The sequence below is a fragment of the Macaca mulatta genome, chromosome 11 (genome assembly GCF_049350105.2).
Source record: "Macaca mulatta isolate MMU2019108-1 chromosome 11, T2T-MMU8v2.0, whole genome shotgun sequence".
Classification (NCBI taxonomy): Eukaryota; Metazoa; Chordata; class Mammalia; order Primates; family Cercopithecidae; genus Macaca; species Macaca mulatta.
In genome coordinates, this window is record NC_133416.1 from 77,724,280 (window position 1) to 77,740,953 (window position 16,674).

Here is a 16,674-nt window from a genome sequence, read left to right on the forward strand (position 1 = left end):
ATTACATTTTGAGATCGTCATCTTCACTGGGGAGATGCAGACACTAAAATTAAACCCATCACATTATCTACTTTGGTCTTCCCCAAACAGATGATGGCCTCTTTCCAACTAGAAAAAAAAAAAAAAAAAAGAATATGCTTTACTCAGTGTTTAGTATTAAGAGTTTATTGGCAGTATGAAACAAAGTCAACATTGCTGCATTAAAAATTCATATTTGAGCAGAACAGCTAGTGTTTGCTGAGGGTAGTTATTTGAATTTTTTTTGTCTCTTGAAGGTTGAAACCTTTCAGAAATGTAAGGACATACATGGAAATGTCCTTATAAGGAACCTCCGAAAATGGGACAGGTTATATCATTCCTGAAGGCATATACATTTTGTTGAGAGAGAGATTCCAGGTAGATTCCAGATAGCATATTCAAAAATCCCTTCTTAGCAAAAGAGTGACACATAGTTAAAATTTTTGATACTTCATAGTTGCTACAAATTTGTTTTTCCCTTTTAAAGTAAAATGACTCACGATGTAGAAATACGGTGGATAGAGTTCTGGAGCAGAAGCCACCTCTATGACCAATAATAGAGAGTAAATACATATATACCCGATGACAATCATTGTGCTCTGTAATTGTTTGATAGGAGGTACTATAAATACACATTTAATAGGTAATATTATCAAGACACATTTCCATATAAAATAGTTACTGCTTTTGATTTTTGTTTTTCAAAAACAAAGACTTATTTGTTAAAAATCCATTATCAACCACTTGCAACTTTAGCAGCAAGATTCTGGTAACTGAGAAAGGTAATAGCACTTCAAAACAGGAACAGTTTAACAGCTGACAGTCCATTCACAAGACAGATTTTGCAAACATTAAAGCATCTAACACATAATACGAATGTCTTCAGCAGCTCATCCAGTCATCACCTGATGACATTTATTACTGAATATTACATACATACATTCTGTGTGGCAGATAGAGTTCGTACAGACAAAACAAAATCTGCCTTAGGCTGTGTGAGAAACCTATCTTACCTCCATCATCAAAAAACCTTCAAAATAATTTGGGGGATGCTTACAAATGCATTCATATACACAAGGAGCTGGCAATCTTAAATATGTTGCCCAGTCTTCCACAATCCATGCCATACGTTGTCTTCAAAGCCTCTCCTTCCCTCCATTGCAGGAAGCTCCTTCTAGAAGCCTTGGGTGGGTAATTTGACTAACCACCCACATCAAGAGATTGATGGTCTGACAAGTCTTCAATGACTCACTGAACAGTCTCTGCTGAAAGTCTGCTCTCATACAGGCACAGAGCATGGTGCACAAATTCATACTGCTCACTGGTTTGCACCATTCCACCTCTGCAAGGAAGAAATCACAAAATAACTTCATTTTGCTAAAATCTTGCAATTTCAAGTAACACGGAGATTACATCCAAGCTAGGGTGTTATGTCAAAGACACATAGAACAGTTGACCTAGTGGTTCTTTTGTTATTCCTCTAACCTGTGTCCAAATGTCTCAACTATCAAAGTGAACATGCTAATGTATATAAAGGGCTTAACACAGTCCCTGGCACCCAGTAGGCATGTGATTAATTTTACTTATGTAACATTACTGGGGAGGTGGTAAGTCTAATGATCAAGTACTTGGATTTGGCATCAGCCAAGGTGAGTTCAAATCCCTCCTCTGTCAATTCTTAGCCGTATGTTCTTGGACAAATTCCTCAAAACCCCTTGCACTTTAGTTTCCTACTCTGTTAAAGCAGGATAGTAAGAGTAAGTACTTTGTAAGGTTGCTGTGAAGGTTAAAGAGATTCAGTGTAGCTGGTGTATTGATATTACTTCTGAGCTGCCTCATGATTCATCTCGTGTTAAAATGGTTTATACATTTGGCTTAAAATTGATTGACGGAGACAAACCAAACCAAACTCATCTGCAAAATGTTGCTCTTTCTACAAGTAAAAATAAGTCTACCTTGGAATGGTTTATTTGAATATGTTTTATGGAAGCAACCTTAGCCTTTGGGTGTACTGGGTATCTAAACACAATAGTGGGCGAGTCCTTAAATGAGTTGGAAAAAGGGAATTGGCTCTGTTCTGGCATTTTCCTCTCGGTTATCACCATTATCACTAGCTGCTCAGCACCCTTCTTGTCAATGGATTCATAGAAGGCACTTGGCTTCACGAGAAATAATGGCGCTTCTCCTTATGTTTTTATATACATAATACCTATATCACATTTTCCCCCTTCATAATTATGATCCTTTTTTTGTTTCAGTTTTTGAGACGAGGTCTCCTTAATCGCTTAGGCTGTTGTGCAGTGGCATGATCACAGCTCAGTGCAGCCTCGACTTCATGGGATCAAGCAAGTCTCCCACCTCAGCCTCTGGAGTAGATGGGACTACAGGCACCACCACACCTGGACAATTTTTTGATTGTTTTTTCTTGTAGAGACAAGGTCTCACTATGTTGCCTAGGCTGGTCTCCTGGACTCAAGTGATCCTCTTGTCTCGGGCTCCCAAAGTGATAGAATCACAGGCGTGAACCACGGTGTCTAGCCCTATAATTATGATTTTTTAGCTTGACAAAGTTACAAGACATTAATATGTTACTTACTATTCCTGCTCACTGTATAAAAGCATCACTGTCGGTAACTATTTGAAGTCTTGTAAAGTCTCTGTAACTCTGCAATCATGCAACAAATCTTATCTTTTGGTTTAACTACATGTTTTAACCAGATTTTTCCAAGTGGCTGTTAGTATCATTCAAAATAACTTTGATTATTTAGGCACTTCAACTTAAAAACAAGATATCTTGTCTCACTGTAACAAGACTTCTAGTTAATGGTAATAATAAAAACTGGGCTTGTATCTATGTTTATTTGTCAACCTATGTCAATTTTAAAGTCAGTAAAACTTCCCTGTTTTAAACAGTGATTCCCCAGGAAAATTAACATGATGTCAAAATGATGTTATTTGGCAAAAAATAAAGAGGTAAATTCACAGTTTTTGGTGACAGCAACTTATTGACAGAAGTATTTGATTGGTCTTTCTCCCCTAGAACTGTACATTTTGTTGCACTGAAGGCAACCGTCTGGGCAAAGTATTCCTTGGTCAGAAGTGAACAACAGAAATGGCCAGCTGAGAATGTGGTAATGGTTTCTCTTCTTAACTGTGTGATGACATCTGGGCTCACCTAAAATCATAGCAGGTGTTCTGAAGATGCTGGCTTGAACTGTGAAGCTTGGGAGACACCACCACAGTAAATATTAGGGTAGCTCCAGGGAGCTGAGAGGTGCCTCCCTTCCTCTGGCATTTGCACAGCTCAGGGCACCATTACTCCCCCTTGAGCTCCAGACAGTATGTGGAAGCTTCTATGTGCTCCACCTCTTAGGCTCTGGTCTGTCAACTTCCTCTCACCATTTACCTCACTTTGAGGCAAGATTTTCCCCTTCTTGTATGTTCTGGTCAGCACTGGTATTTACATATCCAACTGGTGAATGAATGGAGACACAGTTTAGATTTTAATAACTGTTTTGCCCTAAGTGGGTCAGTGGTGTAATTTAATGGTTGGAGTATATTTACTATGACATTCTGTTCACTAAATCAAGGTTGTTTTAGCCAGTGAAGGTGGTGAAGATGGAGAAACATACTCATTAATTGTGGGCTGGCAATATTCTTACAGGTCTGAAGGCTTCGGGAAGGTATTATGAAAAATTATCTTACCTCCCACTTAATTTGGAAAATAAAAATGAAAAAAAAAATTGGCATTAGAGGAATCCTTAGAGATCATCTACTCTAGTCACTGAAAATATAGCTTTTTTAGAAATTTTGCAATTTTAGAGGCAGGCTTTCCCAAGGTTGGCAGGAAAACTTTTAAGACATCAACATGAAGCTGCCCCTTTCTAACTTTCACCTCATTGGTCCAACTGAAATAACCCAAAAGAAGTCTTAAGGCTCCACTGTGGTCACACAACAGCTCTCCAAAGGCTGGAAAACAGCCATCAAAGTCTTATAATCTTTTCTTCTTTAGACTAAACATCCTGTGGTCGCTCAGTATTTCTGAACAGCCTGGTTTATCTGTCACTCACCACTCTAGTCTCCCTCTTCTACAGGCTATTTTATCAAATATGACCTTCTTAGAGTGTTGTGTCTCCTCCTGATGAGATCTATGAAGTAGGCTTATTTTCTCCTCCAGCTGTACATTAGAGACCAATAGATTTGTGTTTGCGGGTGCATCAGGTGGTGAGGTCCCCCAGTGCCTACACGGTGTCTGGTGCTCCATAGTATTTTGAGGTATTAACTGATGGTGTAGATTAAATAAAAAGCCAACTGACTTTTTTTGAATGTGGACATTTCAGCTTTCTTCCATCCTGTAATTATGCTACTGAAGTTTTGAGACTAAATGCAAGGCTTTCTATTTATTCTTGTTAATTTCAATTTGTTAGTTTCAGCACAATGCTCTTGTTTACTGCATCACTATCTATCAGTCAATGTTAGTCTTCCATTTCTCATTCCCAGCATTGTGTCTCCCAGATATTTAACAAGGATCCCTCACATCTTTTTATCTAAGGCATTAAAAAAATAGAAAAAGAGACAAAGTAGGGTCTTTAATATGAGTACGCTGATATCATGTTATATACTATCTAATCCCATTCTAAAATTATTTCAAACTAGGTTGTAGGTCCTTTAAAGACCTACAAGCATAATGGCATAGTCTTCTTCTACTTGTAACAATAAAAAGCACTTACCAGTCCTAGGTAAATACTTGTCAAATGAATTACCCAGGTCATGCTCTTTTCCTGTCATGTGAAAACAGATAAACTCTAGGCTAAAAGAAAGCAAAAGGTATTCCAGGATGCATTCACTGGAGGCTGGTTCAAATTCAGGAACTCATCATAATCATCTTTGAAAATATTAAATAAATGTCCTACTGCATATATTGATATGTAGAATACTCTGTTGGCTGGGTGCAGTGGCTCATGCCTGTAACCCCAGCACTTTGGGAGTGCTGGGTGGAACACTAGAGCCCAAAGTAGGAGGATCACTTGAGCTCAGAAGCTCGAGACCAGCCTGGGCAACATAGTTAGACCCTGTCTACAAATTAAAAGAAAAATTAGCTGGACATGGTGGTGTATGCCTGTGGTCCCAACTACACAGGAGGCTGAGGCAGGAGGATAGCATTTGCTCTATAACAAGTAATCCATTCTTACAAAGGCCAACAGAGTCTTCTTTCTTCTTATTTTTGATTCAGAGTCTTGCTTTGTTGCCCAGGCTGGAGTGTAGTCATGCAGTCACAGCTCACTGAAGCCTTGGCCTCCAAGGCTCAGGTGATTCTCCCATCTCAGCCTCCCAAGTAGCTAGGATAATAGATGCATGCCACCAAGCTGAGTTAATTTTTCCCTTTTTTTTTTTTTTTCAGAGATAGAGTTTTGCCATGTTGCCCAAGCTGGTCTTGGATTCCTAGGCTCAGGAAATCCTTCCACCTCAGCCTCCCAAAGTGCTGGGATTATAGGCATGAGCCACCATGCCTGGCAAATGCAGTTTTTTAGATAGGCTGGTCATAGTAAAAAAAGAAACAACTAAGAAGCTAGTACAGTGTCTGTATACGAAATATATTTATGGAATAAATGAATAAAGCTAGGTTAATTATGGAACTCTCAAGACAGCTCTATAGTAATTCATCCTCAGGAGAGTTCTGACTTGGACTCCAGGAAGCCCTTAGGTCACACAGGTTTCATGGATTTGCTGGTCTGGATCTATATTACAGATACAAAGTTCCCAATACAAAGTGCTTCTGGGAGGTGAGAAGCAGAGGTGCTCTTTTTCTTACTTTTTCTTTTAAGGGGAGGGTCTCACTGTGTCATCCTGGCTGGATCATGGCTCACTGCAGCCTCAACCTCCCAGGTCAAGTGATCTCCTTAGCCTCCCAAGTACCTGGGACTACAGGTGCTCACCAATATGCATGCACCTTAAATTGCAAGCAGAAGTGAAACTTAACTCGGGTTCATATCTGATAAATGCTTATGTGAGAACTAAACCATAACCCCAGCCAATCATAAGCACCCAACTCACATATTATTATGTCACTAAAGACTTTCCAACACGGTACCTGAAAAAAGGCATTTATGTAATTGCAAACCAACCAAATACATTCTTATTTTGTTTCTGCACTTTCCCAATAAATACTTGCCTCTGGCATTTTGTCATAGGAACACTAAAGCTCTTTTGGTCTGGTGTTTCCCAATGTATGACTGGCTTCTTACTAAATAAACTCTTTAAAATTTTATTGTGCCTCAGATATTTCTTTTCCCGTACACATTTGTTTTCCCAGGAGGTAGAATACATTAAGTGACAATCCCTACTGCTGAGCAGGAGTTAGTTTACCAAAAAAGAGTAAAGTCAAATAAAAATGTCAAGGGAACCCCAGCTAGCTGAGAGAGTGGTGCCAAGTTCATTACCGGGGGGACCAGAGTGTGTTAAGAGGGAAAAAGACAGTATACACTGTTGTCAAGACAAGTTCTGTCTCCACCACTTACTAGATATTTTACCCCACTACATAACCTCCGCAGTGCTCAGTTTTCTCATCTGCAAATGATGCGACAATAAAAACAATAGTTCCTACTTTACATTTAACATGTTTAGCACACAGCCAAGCACATATCAATACCATAAATGTCAACCATTATTATTGTTATTGTTACTCTTTGGTACCATCTGGTCAAAAAGGACTGGTTAGGAGGCTCTGGAGGGAGGCCCTCAAAGACCCTGGAGAACCAAGAGCAAATCTGGCAGAGGACATTAGTTTGCCCATTAAGATCCAAATATCTTTCTAAATATTGACCAGCCTAGAAGACAGGCATAGTGGAGGCAGATGATGTGGTGGAAAATAGTAGGCTTGGAGTCTGACAGATTCAGGTTTGAATCCTTGTTTTTTAACTTACTTAGCTAAATGATTTTAGACAAGTCCTTTAGTCCTTCCCAACCTGGCTTTTCTCACTTGTAAAATGACATAAATGACAAACGTCATCGGGTTGTGAGGATTAAATGAATCAGAGCATATCAATATCTGGCTGCAGGCTATTCACAGAATCCCCAGAAGCCCAGGGTTCTACAAAGGTGCCTGAGGACCCTGGGCAGGGCAGAGGAGGAGGAACGGGTCATTAGGGCCAGATGCCAATCCCAGCTTTGACCAGGGAAGTTGTGTTTTTATTGGTTTTCTGTGTTGGTGTTCTGTGGAAGATTCTGCCTGCAAAATGTTTTCCACTGTTCACAAAGAAGTTTGAAAACCACTGGCCTGGCTAATAAGGTATTTAGGTATTTACCTAATAAGACTTCATGTTTTGCAAGGTTTAAATGAAAGAATTCACAAAATGCTTGGCACAGTAACTGCCCTTCAGTGAGTACTAAATAAATGCTGTGTATTATTTTTCTTCTTCTTAGTTAATATGACACCTAAGGTAACCATGTTTGGAAGAGTCGTGGTTCATTGATGTTGTCCTGGTGTCATTATCAATTGGGTCACCTTTCACTCTCGGAAGTACCTTGGTTTGGATGATAAGTTATTTGTTCATCCTAATGATGCTCCATGCCATGCTGTGGAAGAAAGCCATTCCCTTTATTGCAAAAGTGGTGTTAACCACGTGGCTTGGATTTCTTTGTGCCCTCAGACTATGAACACTGTGTTTGGCCAGGCCAGAGAGGATTCAGATATACTACCCTCCTATAAACGTCAGATAATCTCCTATCACATTAGCCCTGCCAAACACAAAGATCAGTGTCGTCTCAGTCTCCATGCAGAGCAGCACGTAGCTGTGTCAGCTGGGGGTAAACTCAGGTTAGAAAGGGAAAAAAAATGTAGTCTTTTTTTCCCTTTGCTACTGGGAGGGCGTTTTGAAAAAAACCCCTCCAGATGCCCAGGAGAGAGATTTGGCTTTTAACATGTTAAAATTTTGACCTTTTGTGACTATTCACTCACACATACAGAAAGCAACAGCCTTTCCTGTCATACCGCCCAGCCCGTATCCGGTCTAATCAGTAGACAGAAGAAATTCTGCAGTGATGACTCACTTCTGGGCTAACAATGAAACTTATGCTCCTTTGCTTTTTATTATTTTCAAATCTGGAATTCTTTTGGTAAAGTTTGGTACAGTAAATTTAGAACAAAAGGTGTGGACGTTAATGTGCCTCCTGGGTAAAGCTCCGATAGCTTGAGCATGAGTCAAGTGAGGCTACTGTCTGCTGTGCTTAGCCGGGGTCAGCTGCAAGGTGTGTCTGGCCCCTTGGACAGAGGATTTCCCATGTCTTTATACAGATGTCATATCAAGGAGGGAGAACTTCAACGTAAATTTGGCCAATTCTGACCAGGAATTTTGAACACAGACACCTTCTCCAAAATAGATGTGTTCTAAAGTATCTGTAGGTCATAAAAATCAGCACACATCAAATAATTCAATTGATGAGTCTAACATATTTTGAGTTCCATTTTTTCCCCCTGAAATTTAGCTGTTTTCTTCTGAACACTCAAGTTAACACTTAATTAACTCCAAGCTGGGAAGAAGGAAAATGTCCTGACAACCACTTGGAAGATTCAGTTGGCATAATATGTTTTACAAAGTAGACCTCTTGTTATGATCTCAGGAACTATAATGTCAAGTAAATCCACACCAATTTCTAGGGCTTTATCTCCAAATGTCCTTAAAATAAGTAAACCAAAATGTTGAATTCCTGATCTTCAAATAAGATCTTTGAAGTTCATTAATTAGAGGAATCTTTGTGAGTATTTGGGAATGCAGAGAACTATGGATAAATGTAAGGTTACAGTTGATAAACCTTAGACCAACAAGCAGAAACTTTAGTTTTGAAATTATTATAACCAGGTTTCGGAAACAAAAAATATGCTGGGGACATATATTATCCTTGGAAATTGATGGCATATATATTCTTCTGAGATTGCTGTAGTTAAAAAAGAAAAGAAAATCATCGAACTGAAGTGACTAATCAAAACATTTAAACAATGATATGACGCACATTGGAAGCATCTTTTTATCCTGTGTGGGAAGCCACAAGTGAGGCCTTTGGATGTCATTCCAATTTAAGCCCTCTAAGGTAAGGATGTACAGGCAACTACAAATTCCATCCTTGACTCTTAAAAAGAAGGATTAGACAGAAAATTTCCTGTTACTCAGGAAGAAAAAAAGAGGAAAAAAAAAAAAAACTTGGAATCAGATATTATTTTACATGTTTAACTTCCCAGGTTCTGTTTTAAAATTCTTCCAGTGTCTAGTTGCCAATGGGATTAAAAGGAAAACGATGAGGAAAAAGTTATCTGAGGTCAGTCTGCAATGGAATATGTTCCTTTCCTGCCTGCTTAGATGTCTTCTGATGGTCATGAATTGCTCCTTAGTCATACTTCTGTAATATCTATGTGCATGTGAAGCACTGTCTGATGTTAAAATGTAAACATCATCTATAGTAATAAACTGAGACAGTGCATCTCTCATGAGAAAGGTGTAAATGACCTTCAATCACTATCTCAAACTGTAGAACCTTGACATACACAAGCCTAAATGAATCTTTTGTAGCAAGAGCTACATGCAGTGAAGCTGGTTGGTTTAGCTTTATAGCAATTGGTATTTTTAACTAGGTGGTATAGTTAGAACAATTTAGTGATATTTGAGATTAGAAGGTTTAAGAATTATATGGAAGGGCTTTCTAAGTAATAAAAAATGATTACACTGTGTTCAGTTTAGTACTAATATTATGGATCTTTTTTTCAACTATACTTTTTAAAACTTGTTGACCTATAGACGTATGGTAATCTCCTGTTAATAGGAAAATGTGATGGAGCAAAATATCCCTTTTGCAACAATGCTGGCCAACAGACAGTTTATTGTACTTATCATATTCAGATATTAATAAGTAATCTAAACTAAAATAATCAGAGATAAACGATTTTTCCTGGTTTATATAGCAACTTGTTTGGGGTCATTGCTGAAGGCAAGATTAGAATGTGAACTTCCTCTCCCTTCATCTTGTGTGTAACCCACTTAGGCCTCCCACTCCAGAAAACAACAGCAGAACCCCCCAAATCCAGAATTTAGTCAATCTAATTTGAGCAAAACTGAAAGTTCAGTTCAGAGTGTTTTATAAAAACTTCAAAACTGGTCATGTGGCCTTGGAGATTTCCCCGTTTTTGGTTTTGAATTCTTCCTTTAGAATGAAAACTTTGGGCAATATATTCATGAGGCTAGATTTTTTAAAAAACCCACCCTTTTCCTAGGAGATGTTTGGCCAATGTTATGACTATTACTGCTCTCCCATTGTTCTCCACATAAACAAAGCTTCAGAGACTCAAAGTAAGCAAGAGCTGAGAGGGATCTCAGAAAGTCAGTTGGTCACTCTGCAATCACTGAATTCCAGGATGGAAAAGCATCTTGTTCAAGGAGTCCTGACATCCACCTAAGCTTTGTTGTGAGTCACAGAATGAATATTAACTTGCAAGCATTAAAATAAAACAATCAAGTGGAGGTCCATGAGATATCTTACTCTTGATAGTAAGATATTTCTGGCTTTTATACCAGGAAAGGCTGGAGATCACTGTTATGTCCCACATCTCCTTTTACCAGGTAGACACAGAGGCCTAGAGTGGACAAATGGTCACATAGAAAATTAGGGGGCAGAGCCAGGCACCAAGCTCCTTGACATCTGATCCAGAGATGTCTGGCATCTCATTCTTTTACTAGTCTTACCAGACAGTGTTCAGTTGCAATTGCCATACCACCTACTTCATCTTTTAATTAAAAGTGAATGCAGTGGAAACGAGGGGATGATCCATTAATGCCCTTCTAAATAAAACATTCGTGGGTGCCTTGCACTGAATTTGAACTCCTACTTGGAAAAAAAAAGAAATCTTATTTTAGTTCAAAATATGCTCAAAAGTATTAGTAAAAGGAGAATCACAGACTCATGAATCTGCAATGAGAACTGAGCATCTATTAATAGAAGTTGTCCCAAGGCCAATAAAAATAATGTCTTGCCAGAGAATGAGGAATCCACCAAATGGTTTTGTCATTGTTGTTATACTGGAAACATCCATTCAGCATAACACATTTGTCTCTGAACCAGACCATTGGAATTTATTACTAAAATGCAGATTTGTGACTTGAGTAGAAATTGCTTGTTCTTGTTATGTTAAATTACAATGACCAGGCATTGTAATTTTGGGGGTGGTGGTGGTAAAAATCAAGATTTTAATCCTATCCAGTGTTCAAGCTCTTGACTGATCGGTCATGAAAGAAGCCCCATTTTCAAGTATCCAAATCACTGTCTTGTCTTTTTCGTTGCTGTTAGCCATACCTGGACTCCTCAGAGAAGGCAGCTACAAGTGACGAGGGGTAGACTATAAAAATAAGATGCACAGTGTGCAGCCTTCATTGATGGTGGCTGGAGGTTGTTAAAAAGAGTAGAAAAGGATAGAAAAAAGCCTGTGAAGCTTGTATTCTGCCGAATACCAAATATCAGCCTTCTGATATATTGGCTCTGTCTTTTCTCTCTCTTATTACACTTAATTAGTTGCTTTTAATTAGTTGGCTCCACCCTTCCTTCCCTATCACGTTTGTTTTTTGGAGACAGAGTCTCACTCTCTCGCCCAGGCTGGAGTGCAGTGGTGTGAAGTCGGCTCACCACAACTCTGCCTCCCGCGTTCCAGCGATTCTCCTGCCTCAGTCTTCTGAGTAGCTGGGACTACAGGTGTGCATCACCATGCCCGGCTAATTTTTGTATTTAGTAGAGATGGGGTTTCACCATGTTGGCCAGGCTGGTCTTGAACTCCTGACCTCAAGTGATCCGCCTGCCTCAGCCTCCCAAAGTGCTGGGATTACAGGCCTGAGACACCGTGCCCGGCCCCTTTCCTCTTTTTAGTGGTCCAGGTTCGGGCTTAAATTACTATCCCATCTCTAGTCTTCTCTTCGCCACAAAGCTTCCTGAAAGAACAGCTTACCTTTATTATTACAACTTCTTTCCCTCTCATTTAGATGGCTCTTGAGGAAATTCGTCTGTGGTCAAATAAATGTGAAAAAATGCTTAAACAAAATTAAAGGAGTTTCTACACTGGGAGATTTTAGATTTTTTAATGCATTAATGTTTATTGTGAATCTCCAAGTGGGGAAGACGTCAAAGAAATACAATGTAGGGCTGGGTGCCACGGCTCATGCCTGCAGCCCCAGCACTTTGGGAGCCCGAGGCGGGCGGATCACCTGAGGTCAGGAGTTTGAGACCAGCTTGGCCAACATGGTGAAACACTGCCTCTACTAAAAATAAAAAAAAAATTAGCTGGGAGTAATCCCAGCAACTTGGGAGGCTGAGGCAAGATAATCGCTTGAACCCGGGAGGCGGAAATTGCAGTGGGCCGAGATCGTGCCACTGCACTCCAGCCCGGGTGACAATAAAGAAACATATGCGTGTATGCGTGTGTGTGTGTGTGTGTGTGTGTGTGTGTGTCCCGAACTTAGTCGAGAACCTACTTTGCTCCTGAACACCACCAAGAGGGTTTGGCTTAGGAGGCTCTCAGTAAATAATTGTTAATTAAACTATGTCCTGAGAAGGACAATCTTGGAAACTGGGAAAGGCGGTTAAGACACCCATTTTTCTACACCCAGGTGCCTGATTCATGCTCAGTAGCCGATGTCTGGTGATGCCTGTTGAATGAATGAATGTATGCAGGATTCAGGAGCACCACTCTAAGCAGAGGTCTCAGATGCCTGTTCCACAGAACACAGGATGCAGGCCCATCTATTGTGTTGGTGCAAAAATAATTGTAATAGCAAAAACCCCAATTACTTTTGCACTAACCTAATACAAACACCCATTCCATTCTAAAAATATCCTAAGACAGAGTTAGCTTCAAGGGATTGTGACCTGTGCAGTCATACATCTCTCACCTTCTTGTGCTGAGAAGGACCCTGCACTTGGGTTAATGCTTTGCTGTCACTGTCTTGAAGTATTTGATACTTTTTAATCAACAGATGTCACATTTTCATTTTATACTGGGCCTCACAAACTATATAGCTGGTCCTGCCCAAAGTGTCCCTTGGAGTGCTCTTTGGCTCTGTCTTAGTGCCTCTTGCTTTCCCAAGACAAGCCATGAGCTTGTCTAACAGTCTCCTTGATCGAAGGACCTCACCATGGTGTGTCCAGCATCTGAAGCCCTCTCTTCAATTTCCCTTCATCAAAAGCCAAGTTCTGAATGTATTCCTAATGCCGGGAGTTACACTGTCTCCAGCTACCACACTGAAAAGAACAGATCGCCTCATTTAGATTGAAGCGTTAATAGCTTAGAAGACATAAAGTGTTACCCCATCTCCCATCCCCAGGTTCAATAAACTTTAGAAAAGGATGATTCTTTTAAAAGAATCCATCCAAGATTAGCTCTTTACTAGCAGTATTTTAGACATTTGCTATACATTTTAGCATCCTCCATAGATAGATATTTTAAGAAGCAGCAATTTTTTGTCCCTCAAATTGTACTCTTAAGGCAGTTGCTGACAATGTCACTCCATCTATTCATAAAGCAGCTCTCATTTATACTAAAAACTGTTTTAAAAATTATGGTGTTCTGTTGTCATTGCATTTTGTTTTTAAGAGGTGGAGTTTTGCTATGTTGCCCAGGGTGGCCTCAAACTCCCGGGCTCATTTATTTAAATTGGCAGAGTATTATCAAAGAGATACGTTTTTGTCAAGAGGTTTTACAATAAACATATTCCAAAAGCCTATTTACTTTTATCTATAAGATTGATAAAAATCAAAGAAATAATTAGAGATCAGGTAAATGTCCCAGATTCCAGTAGGTCCATTTTGTTACTTCCCAAGCTACTTGACTTCGGACAAGTTACTTGATGTCTCGAAATCTTTGGTTCCTCTTTAAAAAAAAAATGAGGCCAAGAGATGCTTCTTTTCCTTCACTTGGGTTTATTTTTGGAATTAAATAAGTCATGTGCTTTGAAGACAGTGGTGAAGAGCCCATGATTAAATACATTTCTGTGTGTTGAATAGTGCATTCAGGAATCTCTGAAGACAGATTTAGAGCTGAAGGTAAGGATAGCCAGGAAAATCAGAATTTGTGGACAAAGTTTGAATAAGTGATGAAGAAAGATATGCTGCAAATGCATAAGGGTAGACATTTGGATTGGCTGAGACCAGTTTTCCCTTTACTAGCATGAGCCAAAAACATGGTTAATGGCAGCAGTTAGCCACAAATTGGAATTTTAAAAATGAGGTATAATAGGAAAAAGCTGAAGGACTGGAACAAGAAACAAGAATGATGGAGAAAAAGAAGCAAGATGAGGTGAAAGGAAAGGGATAGGTTTTCTGTTTTGCTTTTCATAATAACTAGAAGAGTCTACAACAGAAGGAAGAGACAAGAAAAGGAAAACGTATGTTGATCCTGTGAAGGACGGAGGTGAAGGAAAGACCTTTCAAAGGAAGGTTCAAGGAGAGGATCTGTTTCATAAACAACAGAAACAGCTGCTCAGAAAGAATGCAGAAAGGGTCTTGATGAAGAAATCAGAATGATTTTGATGCATATATTGGCAGTCATTCAAACCCAAGGGGGTTGGGTGCCTATAGGCTTCAGAGCAGAGAAGTTGGATCTGTTTTCAAGATCCTATCAGAAGTGAAAAGACAAGACCTGTGGGAAGACCTTGGTGGTGACGGAAGGCCAAGGCTAAAGTTTCTGACCACTTGCTTTAGGAAGGAAGGAACAGATAGAGGAGGCATTGTGATGTGGTTTTTAAAAAAAATGCATTTGTAATTCCATTTAAAACCAGAGGACAATTTGTTAGACCTGAAAGGGAAACGTGACTGGGAAGTGGAATCCAAGGTGGAGGTCAGGCTACGAAAGCGGGCAGGGGAGGTGGGAGATGGGAGGGTGAGCAGGCAAGAATTAATGGTAACATAACAAGAGCCAAGAAAAAGAGCAAACCAAGCCTGTTTTTCAGCACGTTCTTCCAAATAGGATCAGAACAGGTGTTGCTGGAGGCCAACTTGGTTTGGAGTCACTTTAGATCCACACATGTGTTTGGCATGCATGGAATTCTGGCATTAAATAAGAACACAGGACTCCATGATATGAACTGGAGTCCCCAGGTGACTTGGGGATCTCAGGTGGCAGCCTTGTTTTCAGAAGCACAGATCGGGACAGATGAAAGTCAACGTGGGAGCAGCTCTGACTGACTGAGTGCTGCTTCTCCCCCTCAGAGGTAGGGCCCCTTTCCTGTGAGAAGACAGGCTCCAAAATTTGAAGTGAAAACGGATCCTATTCCAGCTGAGGTGGACTGCACGGGATGGAAGGCAAAGGAATTTCAGGAGATTAAGACAGCAATTTTAAGAGGAGAAGGGATCATTGGAACTGATCTTTTTTATGTACAAAAAGAAAATATTTTTGGAAGCAGTTACATGTGGGGTGTGGTAAGAGGGAAGTGGGGTTGGGGGGGTAAAGACAGGATAAGCAATGTAGGCTGAGTGTTCTACTAAATACATTGCAGGTTTAATGTCATGCAAATGTGACTGAAGTCCTGTGAGGTATATATTACTATTTCCAGTTTACAGGCACATGTTTAGCTTCCTTGCTATGTATAGTGATAACAACTGTGGAAACCTGATTGAATGCTAATTACATACCAGGCATTTCACACAGGTCATACCTTTTCATCCTTACAATAACAATAGAAAATATATACTACTATTACTCCAATTTTCCAAATGAGAAAACTCATGGAGGCAGGGAGAAGAACAGTAACTTGCTCAAGGTCGTACAACCAAAAAATGGTAGAAGCCGGGATGTAAACTCAGGCAGGCAATCTTTTTCCAGAGCCCAGAATGTTAACCGCCATGATGAACTGCTTCGAGAATTTACATGCTAACAGAAAGGGAAAATAAGAAAGAAACAAACAAACGTAGTAGAAAACAAAGAGGGAAGATACCAAACGTAGTAGAAAACAAAGAGGGAAGATACAAAGACTTAGAGGCTACTGTTTAAAAGGAGGCAAGAACATTATGGATGGGAAGGGAAAAATTAATCCAGACAGGGAAATTTGAATTTTTTTTTTTTTAGAGATAAGAGAAACTTCACAGATAATTTAAATAATAATAAAGATGATAATAACATAATAAACATTTATTGAGGGCTTCCTATGTGCCAGACCCTATTCCAAGTGCTTTATATAAATTATCTCATTTTTCAGAATAATCTTGTCTTTTTTATTGAAATCCCAGGACATAGTACATAGTGCTCAAAGCATATTTGTTGGAAAAGAAATCTTGAAAGGTAATTATATGGCCTGGCATAGTGGCTTATACCTACAATCCCAGCATTTTGGGAGGCCAAGATGTGAGGATTGTATGAGTCCAGGAGTTCAAGACTGGCCTGGGCAACATGGCAAAACCCCGTCTCTACAAAAAATACAAAAATCAGCCCAGTGTGGCACATGCTTGTAGTCCCAGGAAGTCGAGGCTACAGTGGGCCATGATCACGCCACTGCACTGCAGCTTGGGCAACACAGCGAGGCTGTCTCCAGGAAAAAAAGAAAGGTTAGTGTATAATTTTATCTTTTTAAGAAAACTCTAGGTCATAGGGCTAAAGCTCAAAGGACTCAATGCCTGTGTCCCTCTTTGTTTTAT

The 16,674-nt window shown here is 39.7% G+C and overlaps 1 protein-coding gene across 3 annotated transcripts in view; it reads right to left on the reverse strand.

The window, feature by feature from the left end:
* Positions 1 to 149: 149 nt before the first annotated feature.
* Positions 150 to 16,674, reverse strand: part of PTPRR (protein tyrosine phosphatase receptor type R) — a 277,720-nt gene continuing 261,195 nt past the window's right edge. For 2 of the 3 annotated variants that reach the window (XM_001117474.5, XM_077954729.1), the window contains one exon: positions 150 to 1,360. In XM_001117474.5, the coding sequence (XP_001117474.3) occupies positions 1,267 to 1,360 (94 nt within the window). In that variant the 3' untranslated portion in view covers positions 150 to 1,266. Of the gene's footprint in view, positions 1,361 to 16,339; positions 16,562 to 16,674 lie in introns of those variants that run through there. The other variant, XM_077954728.1, reaches the window with a different exon arrangement.